At 39.5% G+C, this 17,666-nt stretch overlaps 1 protein-coding gene across 1 annotated transcript in view; it reads right to left on the reverse strand.

The window, feature by feature from the left end:
* LRP1 (LDL receptor protein 1) overlaps positions 1-15,614 on the reverse strand; it is a 340,609-nt gene extending 324,995 nt beyond the window's left edge. Inside the window, exon 1 of the mRNA XM_070103701.1 lies at positions 15,423-15,614. Coding sequence (XP_069959802.1) covers positions 15,423-15,510 — 88 coding nt within the window. The 5' untranslated portion in view covers positions 15,511-15,614. The remainder of the gene's footprint in view (positions 1-15,422) is intronic.
* Between the last annotated feature and the right edge of the window lie 2,052 nt (positions 15,615-17,666).

A 17,666-nucleotide genomic window follows, 5' to 3' on the forward strand; every position in this document is an offset into this window, starting at 1 on the left:
TCATTTTCCTGACTCGTGATATCTGTGTTATAGGCCCTGCATATACAGCAAGTTAGGTTCCGGGATACTGCTGTAAAGTGAATCATAGGCCTTTTTCTTCACTTTCAAATGCATATAAAAGCCTGATAACATATTTACACTATCATATATAAGTGAGGAATATAGCTAGGCCTAAAAAATGCATATACAGTACACACATTACTTACCTCAAAATATTTTCGCCCTGAGCTTATAGTGAGCGATGAATATATTTATTGTAGGAAGTCTGAATAAATAAAGACTGGATATAATTGAATGTTGTTGTATGAGCGAAACACTGTAAGGCGAAACAGTTTGTAAAGAGGGGCCCGTCTGTATTGTGATATCTGAAAGAAAGGTCAGTCGACATAATTACTCCCAAGTCTTTCCAGTGCTCCTCTCGTTCGTTTTTGATGATCCATTTTAGGTGTTAAAGAATATCTGGCTGGTGGTGTACAGGTGAAATGCAGCTTTAATGATCCTCATGTAGTCGATAGATACATTTCTAAACCCAAACAAGCAAGCAAGCACGCAAGCAAGCAAGCAAGCAAGCAAGCAAGGTAGACTGACCCCATGACTCCACGGCTCCTCGAGCTGTATATTCATACGCAAGGATTAACCCTGTAAGGGTCATATAGAGTCTGGGAAATGGCAGTGAAAGGGTTAAATCATGTTTGATTTTATTACTCTTCTGGGGAGGTTTGCCTTACTGCTGGTAAAAGGTTCTTGATTCAAGGAAGGGGAGGTGCCCTCCTTTACTGGAGTTCTGATTATGTCGTTATATAATGCATAAAATAATAACAATAAATACTGTTACGACATTAAAGTCGTAACAAATACTTCAGAATGATACGACAGGAGGGCAGTACCTCCCTGGTACGTCGGTGTCTTAGCAAGCTAATATCTACTGGTGTAGTAGCATTAGTTGGGTACTCACCTAACTGTGGTCACCTAATTGTGGTTGCAGGGATCGATTCATAGCTCCTGGCCCCACCTCTTCACTGGTCGCTACTAGGTCCATTCTCTCCCTGCTCCATGAGCCTTATCATACCTCTTCTTAAAGCTATATATGGATCCTGCCTCCACTACATCACTTTCCAGATTGTTCCACTTCCTGACAACTCTATGACTGAAGTGTGTGTGTGTGTGTACTCACCTATATGTGGTTGCACGGGTCGATCAATAGCTCCTGGCCCCTGTGTGTGTTTACACACATTCTCTTCAAATCTTCAACATTAATATTTAATACTAGAAACTTAAGCCAAGTAGATGGGGCTAGGTTTATGAGATAAAGGGATACCTTTTTCGAATCACAGAGCGACCGAAACACATCTAATTATTATTATTATTTGGAAACTCTATGCTCGTAATGCTGATGTAACTCCTGGGGAGGAAAGGAGGTTGGTAGGTAAGACACATAGGCAACAGTTAGGCAACTTTATTCCGAAACGTTTCGCCTACACAGTAGGCTTCTTCAGTCGAATACAGAAAGTAGGCAGGAACAGTAGAGATGTGAAGACGATGTAATCAGTCCATCACCCTTGAAGTCGTAGAATTTTGAGGTTGTCAGTCCCTCAGCCTGGAGAAGTTCAGTTCCATAGTCAGGAACTATAGTTCCTGACTATGGTATTGTATACCATTCTGATGTTCAGGAAAGGAGGTAATCAGGTTTGATACAAAGAAAGACAGGCTAGCTCCAATATGTTATCTAAAGAGCTGTTCATTAGCATGTAGACGGAGCTTCCACTGAGGGATCAGCTGCGCAGTTACTCTAGCATGTTTCCGCTTGACTTTAATTGTTGCTGGCCTGTACATTGTTGTTGGTCTCTTATTGTTGCTGGTCTGTACATTGTTGCTGGTCTCTTATTGTTGCTGGTCTGTACATTGTTGTTGGTCTCTTATTGTTGCTGGTCTGTACATTGTTGTTGGTCTCTTATTGTTGCTGGTCTGTACATTGTTGTTGGTCTCTTATTGTTGCTGGTCTGTACATTGTTGTTGGTCTCTTATTGTTGCTGGTCTGTACATTGTTGTTGGTCTCTTATTGTTGCTGGTCTGTACATTGTTGCTGGTCTCTTATTGTTGCTGGTCTGTACATTGTTGTTGGTCTCTTATTGTTGCTGGTCTGTACATTGTTGCTGGTCTCTTATTGTTGCTGGTCTGTACATTGTTGCTGGTCTCTTATTGTTGCTGGTCTGTACATTGTTGCTGGTCTCTTATTATTGCTGTTCTGTACATTGTTGCTGGTCTGTACATTGTTGCTGGTCTCTTATTGTTGCTGGTCTGCACATTGTTGTTGGTCTCTTATTGTTGCTGGTCTGTACATTGTTGCTGGTCTCTTATTGTTGCTGGTCTGTACAATGTTGCTGGTCTCTTATTGTTGCTGGTCTGTACAATGTTGCTGGTCTCTTATTGTTGCTGGTCTGTACAATGTTACTGGTCTCTTATTGTTGATGGTCTGTACATTGTTGCTGGTCTCTCATTGTTGCTGGTCTCTTATTGTTGTTGGTCTCTTATAGTGATGCTGGTCTGTACATTATTGCTGGCCTCTTAATTGTGGTGGGTGTGTCTCGGGTGTTCATCAGTGTACTTTACTGTGTGGGCGAGACGAGGTCATCAGGAGGTGCTGGCTACCTTGCAGTAAAGGCACCCAAGTGTTGCACTTGTGTCTTACCCATTAACTTGTTGCTGTTGTATATTATTATTAATGCTACCCGATACTTGTCACAACTTTCTCACCAACTTCTCGACTCGCTAGATCACTATATACCTGGAGTATACTTGGAGTATACCTGGAGGGAGGTCTAGAGTCAGCGCCCCCGCGGCCCGGTCCATAACCAGGCCTCGCGGTGGATCAGGGCCTAATTAATCAAGCTGTTACTTCTGGCCACACGCAAACCGACGTACGAACCCCTTGTTGTATGACTATCGTGCCATGTACTCACCAATTTGCGTTTGGAGGGGTCGAGACTTAGCTCCTGGCCCCACTTCCTAAATTGCTTTGACTGGCATCACTAATTTCTAGCCTTTTGGGCCTTTTCATGTTTACTCCTGAAGCTGTGTATGGGATTTGCCTCCATTACCTCCTCGTGTAAGTCATTCCACTTTTTCAACCACTCTCAGACTAAAGAAATAGGTCCTGTGGCCCCTTGATCCTGGTCCTCTTAATTCACTCCAATCCCTACCTATTCCTCTTAGGACTTTGTATGTAGTAATCATGTCTCCTCGTGTCCTATATTATAGTTTCGGTGCCTTCTAGCTCTCCTCGTAGTGAATTCCTCTCAGGTATTCACTAGTATAGTTGCATACCTTTAGACATTTACGAGCTTCTGCACGTTCTGGACCAGACAAGTCTGGACCATGGCCAGGCTCCGGGAGTATTAAGACTCTCGAAACTCATCAAAAGTATATCAAAGGTAAAGATGTGGGTTAAATGCTGGGGCTGCGTACTCAGTGAAAGACTCAACATAGTTGCTAGACTATTGCGTCAACTTAATTAAGTTTTAAACCAGTTTCAAGACCAATAAAACAGTTGGTGCCCCCTTAAGACGGGTGGTACACCACTGGGACAGCTGGTACACCACTGGGACAGCTGGCGCACCACTAGGACAGAAGGAAGGTGTGGGGTGAAGCTGGCTCATGCTCCCACGAAGATTACCGCACTTAATGCCTCTAGCTCCGCCCATGCTGCCCTCCCTGCCCATGTTGGTGTGGGCACGACTGCTTATGAGGGTGTGCTTATGTGTCTACGAGTACGTATGTAAGTTTACTTAGGTACAGATGCACATAAATACAATTATCATACCTAACTGTGTGTGTGTATATATATATATATATATATATATATATATATATATATATATATATATATATATATATATATATATATATATATATATATATATATATATATATATATAAAATACGATTACCATATATAGTGTAAATTACCTAGAATAACCCCCAAAAATGTCAAAGTGACCAGTGTTGGTATGTATGTTATTACAATGTTGGTATGTATGTATTGTATATACTACATGTACTTGTAGTAAATAAAGATATTATTATTATTATTTATATTAGTATGTGCATCTATATTAACATCTGGATTTGAATCCGCAATTATCTAGATCCACATTTTTATATGGATATAAACCTGCATTTGTATTAAAAGCAATATACACGAATGGAAATGAATCCTTATTAATGTCTGCTCTTATCTGTAAGCTCTCAGAGCCGCTCTCATAATTACGTGTCGATAAATCGAGCAGAATTGCAACATGATGCCGACCATGATGAATTAGTGGGTTTAGGTACTCGCCATCAAATATAACTGGACTAGCTTTGTAGCCTTTCATGATGTTGGCACTGCAGATGCTGGTTAAGATACTAGGTGTTGACTGGTGACCTGCCAGGTCATGCTGCTGACCTGCCAGGTCATGCTGTTGGCCTGCCAGGTCACACTGCTGACCTGCCATATTACACTGCTGGTCTACCAGGTCATGATGCTAATTTGTTAGGTTACACTGCTGATCTGACAGATCACACTGCTAACCTGTCAGGTCACACTGCCGACCTGCCAGGCCTATAATGTCTAGTACCCTCTGCCAGACTTCATTAGTTCACAACACAAATGAATACATAAGAACCATACATGTATTCACAGATAAGATCCAGAGTTGCTGTATATGACATATAAGCGACCATTTTCCTGCCTATGCTTTAGATCAGGGATCCCCAACCTGCGGCCAGAGGGCCGCATGTGGCCCTAATAGGAAATGGATGCGGCCCTCACATGAAATTACGAATTCCCTTTTGTGCAGGTTTGACACTGCACTGTGTCAACAATTGCAAAGTGTATTTAAAGCCATTTTACACCAAAATCCATGACAGCAAATAAGGGAATGTATGAGAGTATAGTTATACCAACACTCTTGTATAGGTATGAGGCATGGGTTGTGAATGTTGCAACAAGGAGAAGGCTGGAGGCAGTGGAGATGTTATGTCTGAGGGCAATGTGTGGTGTGAATATAATGCAGAGAATCTGTAGTTTAGAGATTAGGAGAAGGTGTGGGATTACCAAACTATTAACCAGAGGGCTGAGGAGGGGTTATTGAGATGGTCTGGACATGCAGAGAGGATGGAATGAAATAGAATGACTTCAAGAGTATATAAATTTATAAAGGAGGGAAAGCGGGCAGGGGTTGGCCTAGGAAAGGTTGGAGGAAGGGGGTTAAGGAGGTTTTTGTGTGTGGGGGGGCTTGGACTTCCAGCAAGCGTGGATAAGCATGTTAGGAGCAAATGGAGTCAAATTGTTTTTAGGACTTGATGTGCTGTTGGAGTGTAAGCAAGGTAAAATTTATGGAGGGATTCAGTAAAACCGGCAGGCTGGATTTGATTCCTGGAGATGGGATGTACAGTGCTGGCACTCTGAAGGAGGGGTGTTAATGTTGCAGTTTTATAACTGTACTGTAAGCATGCCTCTGGCAAGACAGTGATGGAGTGAATGATGATGAAAGTTTTTCTTTTTCAGGCCACCCTACCTTGGTGGGAAACAGCCAATGCATTATAAAAAAAAAAAAAATTACACCAAAATCTTATTGAGGCCCTCCTTTAAATTTTGCTTGTCAAAATGGCCTTTTCATAAATGGTTAGGGACTATTGCTGCAGATTCATCAGGATACAGTCATGAACCATTCAAGGAAAAAAGTTATGAAACATGACACCCTCTCTAGCTAAAAGGAAGAAAAATGATAGAGTAACTACATATCTTTCTTTCAACACACCGGCAGTATCCCACCGAGGCAGGGTGGCTTAAAAGGAAAAAATGAAAGTTTCTCCTTTTACATTTAGTAATACTATATACAGGAGAAGAGGTTACTAGCCCCTTGCTCCCGGCATTTTAGTCGCTTCTTACAACACGCATGACTTACGGAGGAAGAATTCTGTTCCACTTCCCCATGGAGATAAGAGGAAATAAACAAGAGCTAGAACTTGAAAGAAAATAAAAGAAAACCCAGAGGGGTGTGTATATATATGCTTGTACATGTATGTGTAGTGTGACCCAAGTGTAAGTAGAAGTAGCAAGATGTACCTGAAATCTTGGATGTGTATGAGACAAAAAAAAAAAAGACACCAGCAATCCTACCATCATGTAAAACAATTACAGGCTTCCGTTTTACACTCACTTGGCAGGACGGTAGTACCTCCCTGGGTGGTTGCTGTCTACCAACCTACTACCTAGGTGTAACTACATATATGATTCTAAAAACGATACGAAAGAACTGATAGGGAAGATTACAAAACATCACCAGCAATGAGAACATAAAACTACATTCATAAACTGGGGAAGAAATCCCAAAAGGGTACCAGATAGTAGTAAAACAATGTAATGGATGGCAAGAGGTAGCAAGTGCTACAATAACTAGAAACTTCAAGAAATTCTCACATATGACATTAAATACTGGACATTGGCCGCTGCTCACTTAGTTCTACTTTTATATGGGTTTAGCTCTTAGTTATGATTGTAAATAATAATAATAATAATAATAATAATAATAATAATCTGCTTTTGTAGCTACAAATACGAACAGTTTTTCTGGGTCTTGGATAATCATACATGCAGGTAGGCCTAAGGTTGTAGAAGAAAGTAAAAAAAAGCCATCCAAATTAAGCAAATTGTTTCACAATTTGCCTAATTTGGGTATGGAAAATTTAGAAAGTCTGTACACTTTCTGACTAGTAAACAATCTGGCTTTTGGTTTGAAAATTCCTGTATATCAGATCTGTGTTAAGGTATTATGACAGTCATAGAAATTCATCAAAAAAAGTATGAGGAGATTGTATTACTGTATCTAGACTATAAGGCTTAAATTTAATATAGCTTCCCATAAGTGACTAATTTGGAAACTTCAGAAACAGGGAGAAATAAAAAGGCACACTATTAAATGAATGAGAGAATTTCCATTTGTGTGGAACATGTGATCAGTAATATGAAGAAAGATGTCCTCTTGGGGAAATGTTACCAATTAGTATGCAAAAATCTTGAGCAAAATAAATATCAATGACTGTCAATCTTTACATGATTACTTTGAAAAAATGAGAAAATTAGGTGAAAAATTAAATTCAAATGTTTATTTCTTTTGATGTGGTACAAATATAATGTAGTTTACATGCAATAAAGCATTGGCAAACAGAAAAGAAGGCCACTGGTATGCAATGTATTTCAGGGTGATGTAATGAAATGTTGATAAATGCTATGCAATAAAATGGTAGAGAATAAAATTAGATCACAGAAAGAATACAGACTGAGTGACCAAATTCTGTGAGTATCATACAAAGAAGGGGACCTAGGCGTTTATTATTAATTAAAAAAATTACTGGGAGATCATATAAATGACATAGTGAGAAATGTATATGCTACACTGCATTACTACAAAATAACTATATTAATGTTAGTAGAATTACTGACAATATATTAGGTAAAAGGACACAAGTGCAACAAAAGTGACATTTTATTGGAGAGCGTAACACTGCCACAATAAAATGTCACATTAGTTGCACTTGTGTCCTTTTACTTAATACACACAAAAACTGTCAAATATAGTGTATGGATGGAGAGAGGCAGATAAAGCTGCTTACATTGTATATTAAGCCAAAATTGGAATGAGAATTTGCTGTTTGGTGTCCATATCTATAAAAATAATGTGTAAGAAACAGAATAAGTCCAAAGATCTATAAAATGTATCTTAGAGATAAAGAAAAGTTATGATGATGGGTGGAAACATAAAAGATGCCCCACACGTCTTCCACAGGTAAAAAATGGCACCAAAGGGAAACAGGAAAATTTTCCAGAGTTGTACTCTATACGAATGGAATACATATATGTACAGTCGAAGCCCGGCATTTGAACTTAATTGGTTCCTAGATGGCGTTCGAACTGTGAAAAGTTTGATGTCCGAATCAGTATTTGCCAGGTTTTAATTATCAGCCTCACACATGGAGGATACTGAACTGACTCTTCCAAAAGTTTCTGAGAGTTAGTTCAGTGTCATAAGTCACTTCAAAGTATTTTTGAAACATGACTTTTGTATAGCGTTTTTTACAAATGAATTTTAAACAAACTGATGTGTTCAGACTCCAGAAAAACATTCAAACACCGGGTCATTTTTTCGGAACAAAACTGTTCGGACTCTAGTTTGCTCAAGGTTTAGTACATTCGAACACCGGGATTCCACTGTACAGTAAATTGAAAAGGTAGATATATGTAGTAGGTGCTACAATCACTGAAAATTTTTGTAGTTATATGTTGAATAATAATGAAAACAAAATACTATGAATGCAGCTCTACTCCTGTAATTACAAATTATTTTTTTTTTTATTATCACACTGGCCGATTCCCACCAAGGCAGGGTGGCCCGAAAAAGAAAAACTTTCACCATCATTCACTCCATCACTGTCTTGCCAGAAGGGTGCTTTACACTACAGTTTTTAAACTGCAACATTAACACCCCTCCTTCAGAGTGCAGGCACTGTACTTCCCATCTCCAGGACTCAAGTCCGGCCTGCCGGTTTCCCTGAATCCCTTCATAAATGTTACTTTGCTCACACTCCAACAGCACGTCAAGTATTAAAAACCATTTGTCTCCATTCACTCCTATCAAACACGCTCACGCATGCCTGCTGGAAGTCCAAGCCCCTCGCACACAAAACCTCCTTTACCCCCTCCCTCCAACCCTTCCTAGGCCGACCCCTACCCCGCCTTCCTTCCACTACAGACTGATACACTCTTGAAGTTATTCTGTTTCGCTCCATTCTCTCTACATGTCCGAACCACCTCAACAACCCTTCCTCAGCCCTCTGGACAACAGTTTTGGTAATCCCGCACCTCCTCCTAACTTCCAAACTACGAATTCTCTGCATTATATTCACACCACACATTGCCCTCAGACATGACATCTCCACTGCCTCCAGCCTTCTCCTCGCTGCAACATTCATCACCCATGCTTCACACCCATATAAGAGCGTTGGTAAAACTATACTCTCATACATTCCCCTCTTTGCCTCCAAGGACAAAGTTCTCTGTCTCCACAGACTCCTAAGTGCACCACTCACTCTTTTTCCCTCATCAATTCTATGATTCACCTCATCTTTCATAGACCCATCCGCTGACACGTCCACTCCCAAATATCTGAATACGTTCACCTCCTCCATACTCTCTCCCTCCAATCTGATATTCAATCTTTCATCACCTAATCTTTTTGTTATCCTCATAACCTTACTCTTTCCTGTATTCACCTTTAATTTTCTTCTTTTGCACACCCTACCAAATTCATCCACCAATCTCTGCAGCTTCTCTTCAGAATCTCCCAAGAGCACAGTGTCATCAGCAAAGAGCAGCTGTGACAACTCCCACCCTGTGTGTGATTCTTTATCTTTTAACTCCACGCCTCTTGCCAAGACCCTCGCATTTACTTCTCTTACAACCCCATCTATAAATATATTAAACAACCACGGTGACATCACACATCCTTGTCTAAGGCCTACTTTTACTGGGAAAAAATTTCCCTCTTTTCTACATACTCTAACTTGAGCCTCACTATCCTCGTAAAAACTCTTCACTGCTTTCAGTAACCTACCTCCTACACCATACACTTGCAACATCTGCCACATTGCCCCCCTATCCACCCTGTCATACGCCTTTTCCAAATCCATAAATGCCACAAAGACCTCTTTAGCCTTATCTAAATACTGTTCACTTATATGTTTCACTGTAAACACCTGGTCCACACACCCCCTACCTTTCCTAAAGCCTCCTTGTTCATCTGCTATCCTATTCTCCGTCTTACTCTTAATTCTTTCAATTATAACTCTACCATACACTTTACCAGGTACACTCAACAGACTTATCCCCCTATAATTTTTGCACTCTCTTTTATCCCCTTTGCCTTTATACAAAGGAACTATGCATGCTCTCTGCCAATCCCTAGGTACCTTACCCTCTTCCATACATTTATTAAATAATTGCACCAACCACTCCAAAACTATATCCCCACCTGCTTTTAACATTTCTATCTTTATCCCATCAATCCCGGCTGCCTTACCCCCTTTCATTTTACCTACAGCCTCACGAACTTCCCCCACACTCACAACTGGCTCTTCCTCACTCCTACAAGATGTTATTCCTCCTTGCCCTATACACGAAATCACAGCTTCCCTATCTTCATCAACATTTAACAATTCCTCAAAATATTCCCTCCATCTTCCCAATACCTCTAACTCTCCATTTAATAACTCTCCTCTCCTATTTTTAACTGACAAATCCATTTGTTCTCTAGGCTTCCTTAACTTGTTAATCTCACTCCAAAACTTTTTCTTATTTTCAACAAAATTTGTTGATAACAGCTCACCCACTCTCTCATTTGCTCTCTTTTTACATTGCTTCACCACTCTCTTAACCTCTCTCTTTTTCTCCATATACTCTTCCCTCCTTGCATCACTTCTACTTTGTAAAAACTTCTCATATGCTAACTTTTTCTCCCTTACTACTCTCTTTACATCATCATTCCACCAATCGCTCCTCTTCCCTCCTGCACCCACTTTCCTGTAACCACAAACTTCTGCTGAACACTCTAACACTACATTTTTAAACCTTCCCCATTCCTCTTCGACCCCATTGCCTATGCTCTCATTAGCCCATCTATCCTCCAATAGCTGTTTATATCTTACCCTAACTGCCTCCTCTTGGTAATTAATTTTTTTCACTGAGATTTATAATTACCAGCTGAATTTTCAGGAATGTAACCCATATGTTACGAGAGGGCTTACTATATATACAAGTTCACTAATTACTCACTTTTTCCTAATGGATTTCCCAAAAATAAATTATAAAATGTCCAGACTGTACTACAGTATTCATTTTCTTGGCATGAAGCACATATCTTATAATAAAGCCCAACCTTAATATCTCAGTGATAATGTGTTCACTGAACTGAAGTGTATGTAATTGGCAAAGACATTATAATGTTGTAGGACAGAATTTGGTATGTCAGTAGTTATGAGGAGGAACAGTTACAGGTTAGGTTAGGTTAGGTTGGGTAAGATTTGTCAGGAAATAGGACAAGTGCTGTTGGAGTGTGAGCAAGATAAAATATATGAAGAGATTCAGGGAAACCAGCTAGCTGAACTTGAGTCCTGGAGGGAGGAAAGTACAGTGCTTGCACCCTGAAAGGGGGATGGAAATATTGCAGTTTCAAAGGGCATTTGAGCTGTAGTGTTGGTATGCCTCTGGCAAGACGGTAATGGACTAAGTGATGGCGAAAGCACTTCTTTCTCGGGTCACTGTACCCCAGTGAGAGATAGCCAGTGTGTTAAAAATTATTCAGCCACATAATTTAGGTTAATTGTTCTTCAGGTTATACTGAAAACATTTTACAATATACAGTGTACTGTATTTAAACCTTCTAATCTGGCTTTATATGTGGTACTGCAACCTTGGATGTTATGAAAGTAAGGTAAGTGACATAATACGTGGTTCATGCTTACGAACTTGCAAATTAAGTTATATTACTGTGGAGGCCTGGTCACAGACCGGGCCGCGGGGGCGTTGACCCCTGGAACTCTCTCCAGGTAAACTCCAGGTATAGCAAGATGAACATAATGAAAGCTGAACATAACAAACTGAACATATTGCATGATGAACATAATGCAAGTAGAAGGTAAAAAAAATAGCCACAGCAACAGCATGTGAAGCAGGAGTGAAAAAAAAGAAAGAAGCAAAATAAGAACCAGAAGCAAATGAAGAAAAAAATGAAGGAAAAAAGTAGAAGGAGCAGCACTTTATACAGAAGAAAAACACTGTAGTGCATATATATATTAAAAAATAAATAAATAAATAAATAAATAAAAGCTCATTAGTTTGCTTGTGATAAAACAAAACATGAAAAATTATAAATTATACTGAGGGTATATACACCAAGAGGTACTGGGTATACACTTATATTTCTTAGCACTGTATATACAGCATATTGTAATAAGAATCTACCTTGTCTAGGTGGATGGAAGCCTTAAATGACCATTATGTAATTAGTAAGCCTAACAAACAAACTGATATATTATGTAATTACATATTTATCAGTGTTATGATAAGATATGCCTTATTCAGTTCAGAATATATTGTTTTACATATTATACAGCTACCTAATGATGCATATAAATATGTTTGTTCAAGGAATACAATGGTAATACTGTAAATTGTATTTTTTTTTCGAGAACAGCCAGCAGTAACAGCCTAGTTGATCAGGTCCTGATCCACTGCAAGGCCTGGTCATGGACCAGGCCTCAGGAGCGTTGCCCCCTGAAACCCCCTCCAGGAAACCCAAATGTTTATACAGCCTAAATTATGTAATCTTTTATGTTATATTTGTATCTACAATATCCTGAACATAGGTCAATGTGACCTAAGTTGCAGTAGCTACTTGTCGGCTCATAACCAAAAATACCCAGGTCAAACCCAGGGCAAGGCAAGGCATACAGGGCAGTCTCTTACAGTAGTTGTAGTTATAGTAGTAGTAGTTGTAGTTATAGTAGTTGTAGTTATAGTAGTAGTAGTTGTAGTTATAGTAGTAGTTGTTGTAGTTATAGTAGTAGTAGTTGTAGTTATAGTAGTAGTAGTTGTAGTAGTAACAGTAGTTGTAGTTATAGTAGTAGTAGTAGTAGTAACAGTAGTTACTGTTATAGTAGTAGTAGTTATAGTAGTACCAGTAGTTGTAGTAGTAACAGTAGTTGTAGTTATAGTAGTAGTAGTAGTAGTAGTAACAGTAGTTACTGTTATAGTAGTAGTATAGTAGTACCAGTAGTTGTAGTTATAGTAGTAGTAGTAACAGTAGTTGTAGTTATAGTAGTAGTAGTAACAGTAGTAGTAGTAGCAGTAGTTGTAGTTACAATAGTAGTAGTAACAGTAGTAGTAGTAACAGTAGTTACTGTTATAGTAGTAGTATAGTAGTACCAGTAGTTGTAGTTATAGTAGCAGTAGTAACAGTAGTTGTAGTTATAATAGTAGTAGTAACAGTAGTAGTAGTAACAGTAGTTGTAGTTATAATAGTAGTAGTAACAGTGGTTGTAGTTATAATAGTAGTAGTAGTAACAGTAGTTGTAGTTATAATAGTAGTAGTAACAGTAGTAGTAGTAGTAACAGTAGTTGTAGTTATAATAGTAGTAGTAACAGTAGTTGTAGTTATAATAGTAGTAACAGTAGTAGCAGTAACAGTAGTTGTAGTTATAATAGTAGTAGTAATAGTAGTAGTAGTAACAGTAGTTGTAGTTATAATAGTAGTAGTAACAGTAGTAGTAGTAGTAACAGTAGTTGTAGTTATAATAGTAGTAGTAACAGTAGTAGTAGTAGTAGTAGTAACAGTAGTTGTAGTTATAGTAGTAGTAGTAACAGTAGTAGTAGTAACAGTAGTTGTAGTTATAATAGTAGTAGTAACAGTAGTAGTAGTAGTAACAGTAGTTGTAGTTATAATAGTAGTAGTAACAGTAGTAGTAGTAGTAACAGTAGTTGTAGTTATAATAGTAGTAGTAACAGTAGTTGTAGTTATAATAGTAGTAGTAACAGTAGTAGTAGTAACAGTAGTTGTAATTATAATAGTAGTAGTAACAGTAGTAGTAGTAACAGTAGTTGTAGTTATAGTAGTAGTAGTAATAGTAGTAGTAACAGTAGTAGTAACAGTAGTTGTAGTTATAATAGTAGTAGTAGTAACAGTAGTTGTAGTTATAATAGTAGTAGTAACAGTAGTTGTAATTATAATAGTAGTAGTAACAGTAGTAGTAGTAGCAGTAGTTGTAGTTATAGTAGTAATAGTTGTAGTAGTAACAGAACTTGTAGTAGTTGTAGTAACAGTAGTTGTTTGTAGTTGTAGTAGTACCAGTAGTCGTAGTTATAGTGGTAGTAGTAGAACACGAAGGAGACATATGACCAATACATTGAGCTCTAAACACTGAGGGGTCCTATAGCACCTTGGGAATGGTTAATGTTAGGCAATCTGATTCAACTGCTGGAAAAGAATGACTCCAATTCCTTGGATCAAGAACCCTTCACCTAAAACTGTCTTATCACATTCAAGTTTAAATAAATGGTTATTTGAATTATTATGACTTATTATTACTATTGTTGCTGTGATTATTATCATTACTGTTGTTGCTGTTATGATTATTATTATTATTATTATTACTGTTGCTGTTATTATTATTACTGTTGTTGCTGTTATGATTATTATTATTATTACTGTTGCTGTTATTATTATTACTGTTGTTGCTGTTATGATTATTGTTATTATTACTGTTGTTGCTGTTATTATTATTACTGTTGTTGCTGTTATGACGATTATTATTATTATTACTGTTGCTGTTATTATTATTACTGTTGTTGCTGTTATGATTATTATTACTGTTGCTGTTATTATTACTATTGTTGCTGTGATTATTATCATTACTGTTGTTGCTGTTATGATTATTATTATTATTATTATTACTGTTGCTGTTATTATTATTACTATTGTTGCTGTGATTATTATCATTACTGTTGTTGCTGTTATGATTAGTATTATTATTATTATTACTGTTGCTGTTATTATTATTACTGTTGTTGCTGTCATTATTATTATTATTATTATTATTACTGTTGTTGGTGTCATTATTATTATTACTGTTGCTGTTATTATTATTACTGTTGTTGCTGCCATTATTATTATTATTATTATTACTGTTGTTGGTGTCATTATTATTATTACTGTTGCTGTTATTATTATTACTGTTGTTGCTGCCATTATTATTATTATTACTATTATTATTATTATTATTATTATTATTACTGTTGTTGCTGTTATGATTATTATTATTATTATTATTATTACTACTACCACTGTTGTTGGTGTCATTATTATTATTGCCATGATTATATTATTATTATTATTATTGTTGTTGTTGGTGTCATTATTATTATTATCATTGTTGCTGTCATTAGTACATTATTGTTCATGGGAAGCGCTAAACCCGTAAGGCTCACACAGCATCAAGAGTAACGGGAGATAATCACATCTGACACCTATAAGGTGACGAGCAGCTCCATTTCCTCGGACGGAGATCCCTTGGGGCATGATAATGGTGCCCTGTTTAGGGGCATCAAGAAGAGTGGAGGCGGCGGGGTATGTCGGCCTGACAAAGACAGTGTTACCTGCTCTATGCTACACCTATTTACGCCACTGTTATACTTATTTCCACATTTATAAGACGTAATTAAGGTTGTGGGTCATCAATTCTTATGGTAGTGAGGAATGACGGTTGATGTCAGTGAGATGGTAGGGTGATATATATGGTGGAAGGATGGTATGGTGTTAGAGGATTCTTACCTAGTGAGATGGTTGTCTGGGTGTGATCTTGGGTGAGCCCAGCAGCTAGGATCACCCAGGAGATGAGCATAGCCAGGGGTCTATCCATGCTGGCCCCACACAAAGTTTGGGAAGCGAGGCAGCATCAGCAACACAGCCAGAGTGATGTCCGAGTGAGCGTCCACCACCCTAGTCAGCGGTATACTGAACTCTCTCTCTCTCTCCCCCACCATCTCTCTCTCTCTCTCTCTCTCTCTTTCTCTCATATTCTAGCCTCCTTCCTTCTGTCTCTGTATACCACCCTCATCCGATATTCCTTCCTCTTTCCCTGTATCCCTCCTCTCTCTCTCTCTCTCTCTCTTACTCAGTGTTCCTTCTCTCAGCATCCCTACTTCCTTCATCCAACATCCCTCTCACCTAGCATCCCTCCCTCTCTCTCTCTCTCTCTCTCTCTCTCTCTCTCTCTCTCTCTCTTCCAACATCCCTCTCTCACCTAGCATCCCCCCCTCTCTCTCTCATACAGCAGCCCTTCCTTCTCCCTCACCTAGCATCCCGCCCTCTCTCCCTTACCCAGTATCCCCCCCTCTCGCCCTCATCTAGTATCCCTCCCTCTCTCCCTCACCCAGCATCCCTCCCTCTCTCCCTCACCCAGCCTCCCTCCCTCTCTCCCTCACCCATCATCCCTCCCTCTCTCCCTCACCTAGTATCCCTCCCTCTGTCCCTCACCCAGCATCCCTCCCTCTGTCCCTCACCCAGCATCCCTCCCTTTCTCCCTCACCCAGCATCCCTCCCTCTCTCCCTCACCTAGCATCCCTCCCTCATTTCCCATCCATCACCAACATCCTCACTCTACGAGGAGAAACTGAAGGCACTGATCCTGACAACTCTAGGAGAATAACCAGGGGAGACAGGATAACGACGTAAAAGATACTTGCAGAATTTGACAGGGCTATACGGAAAGATAGGTTGGAATGCAAAGCGCAGGGACCAGGGGGGGGGACATATATGGAAGCTAATAACCCAGTGATCCACAAGGATGCTAGGAAATACTTTTTCTCGGATCTCACAAGCACAAGGTGAGTATAGTTTAGCATGTACACACACACACATGGTTGGTAAGACACATAGGCAACAGTTAGGCAACTTTATTCCGAAACGTTTCGCCTACACAGTAGGCTTCTTCAGTCGAATACAGAAAGAAGGCAGGAACAGTAGAGATGTGAAGATGATGTAATCAGTCCATCACATCTCTACTGTTCCTGCCTTCTTTCTGTATTCGACTGAAGAAGCCTACTGTGTAGGCGAAACGTTTCGGAATAAAGTTGCCTAACTGTTGCCTATGTGTCTTACCAACCAACCTGTCGGTATTGTATACCATTTCGATGTTCACACACACACATACACATACACACACATACACATACATACACACACACACACACACACACACACACACACACACACACACACACACACACACACACACACACACACACACACACACACACACAGGGATGTTAGGAAGTATTTCTTCAGTCACAGAGTTGTCAGGAAGTGGAATAGTCTGGAGAGTGATGTAGTGGAGGCAGGATCCATACATAACTTTTAGAAGAGGTATTACCTGGAGTTTACCTGGAGAGAGTTCCGGGGGTCAACGCCCCCGCGGCCCGGTCTGTGACCAGGCCTCCTGGTGGATCAGAGCCTGATCAACCAGGCTGTTGCTGCTGGCTGCACGCAAACTAACGTACGAGCCACAGCCCGGCTGATCAGGAACTGACTTTAGGTGCTTGTCCAGTGCCAGCTTGAAGACTGCCAGGGGTCTGTTGGTAATCCCCCTTATGTGTGCTGGGAGGCAGTTGAACAGTCTCGGGCCCCTGACACTTATTGTATGGTCTCTTAACGTGCTAGTGACACCCCTGCTTTTCATTGGGGGGATGTTGCATCGTCTGCCAAGTCTTTTGCTTTCGTAGTGAGTGATTTTCGTGTGCAAGTTCGGTACTAGTCCCTCTAGGATTTTCCAGGTGTATATAATCATGTATCTCTCCCTCCTGCGTTCCAGGGAATACAGGTTTAGGAACCTCAAGCGCTCCCAGTAATTGAGGTGTTTTATCTCCGTTATGCGCGCCGTGAAAGTTCTCTGTACATTTTCTAGGTCGGCAATTTCACCTGCCTTGAAAGGTGCTGTTAGTGTGCAGCAATATTCCAGCCTAGATAGAACAAGTGATATAAGAACATAAGAAAGAAAGAACACTGCAGCAAGCCTAC

This window comes from Cherax quadricarinatus, chromosome 86 (genome assembly GCF_038502225.1).
Source record: "Cherax quadricarinatus isolate ZL_2023a chromosome 86, ASM3850222v1, whole genome shotgun sequence".
Classification (NCBI taxonomy): Eukaryota; Metazoa; Arthropoda; class Malacostraca; order Decapoda; family Parastacidae; genus Cherax; species Cherax quadricarinatus.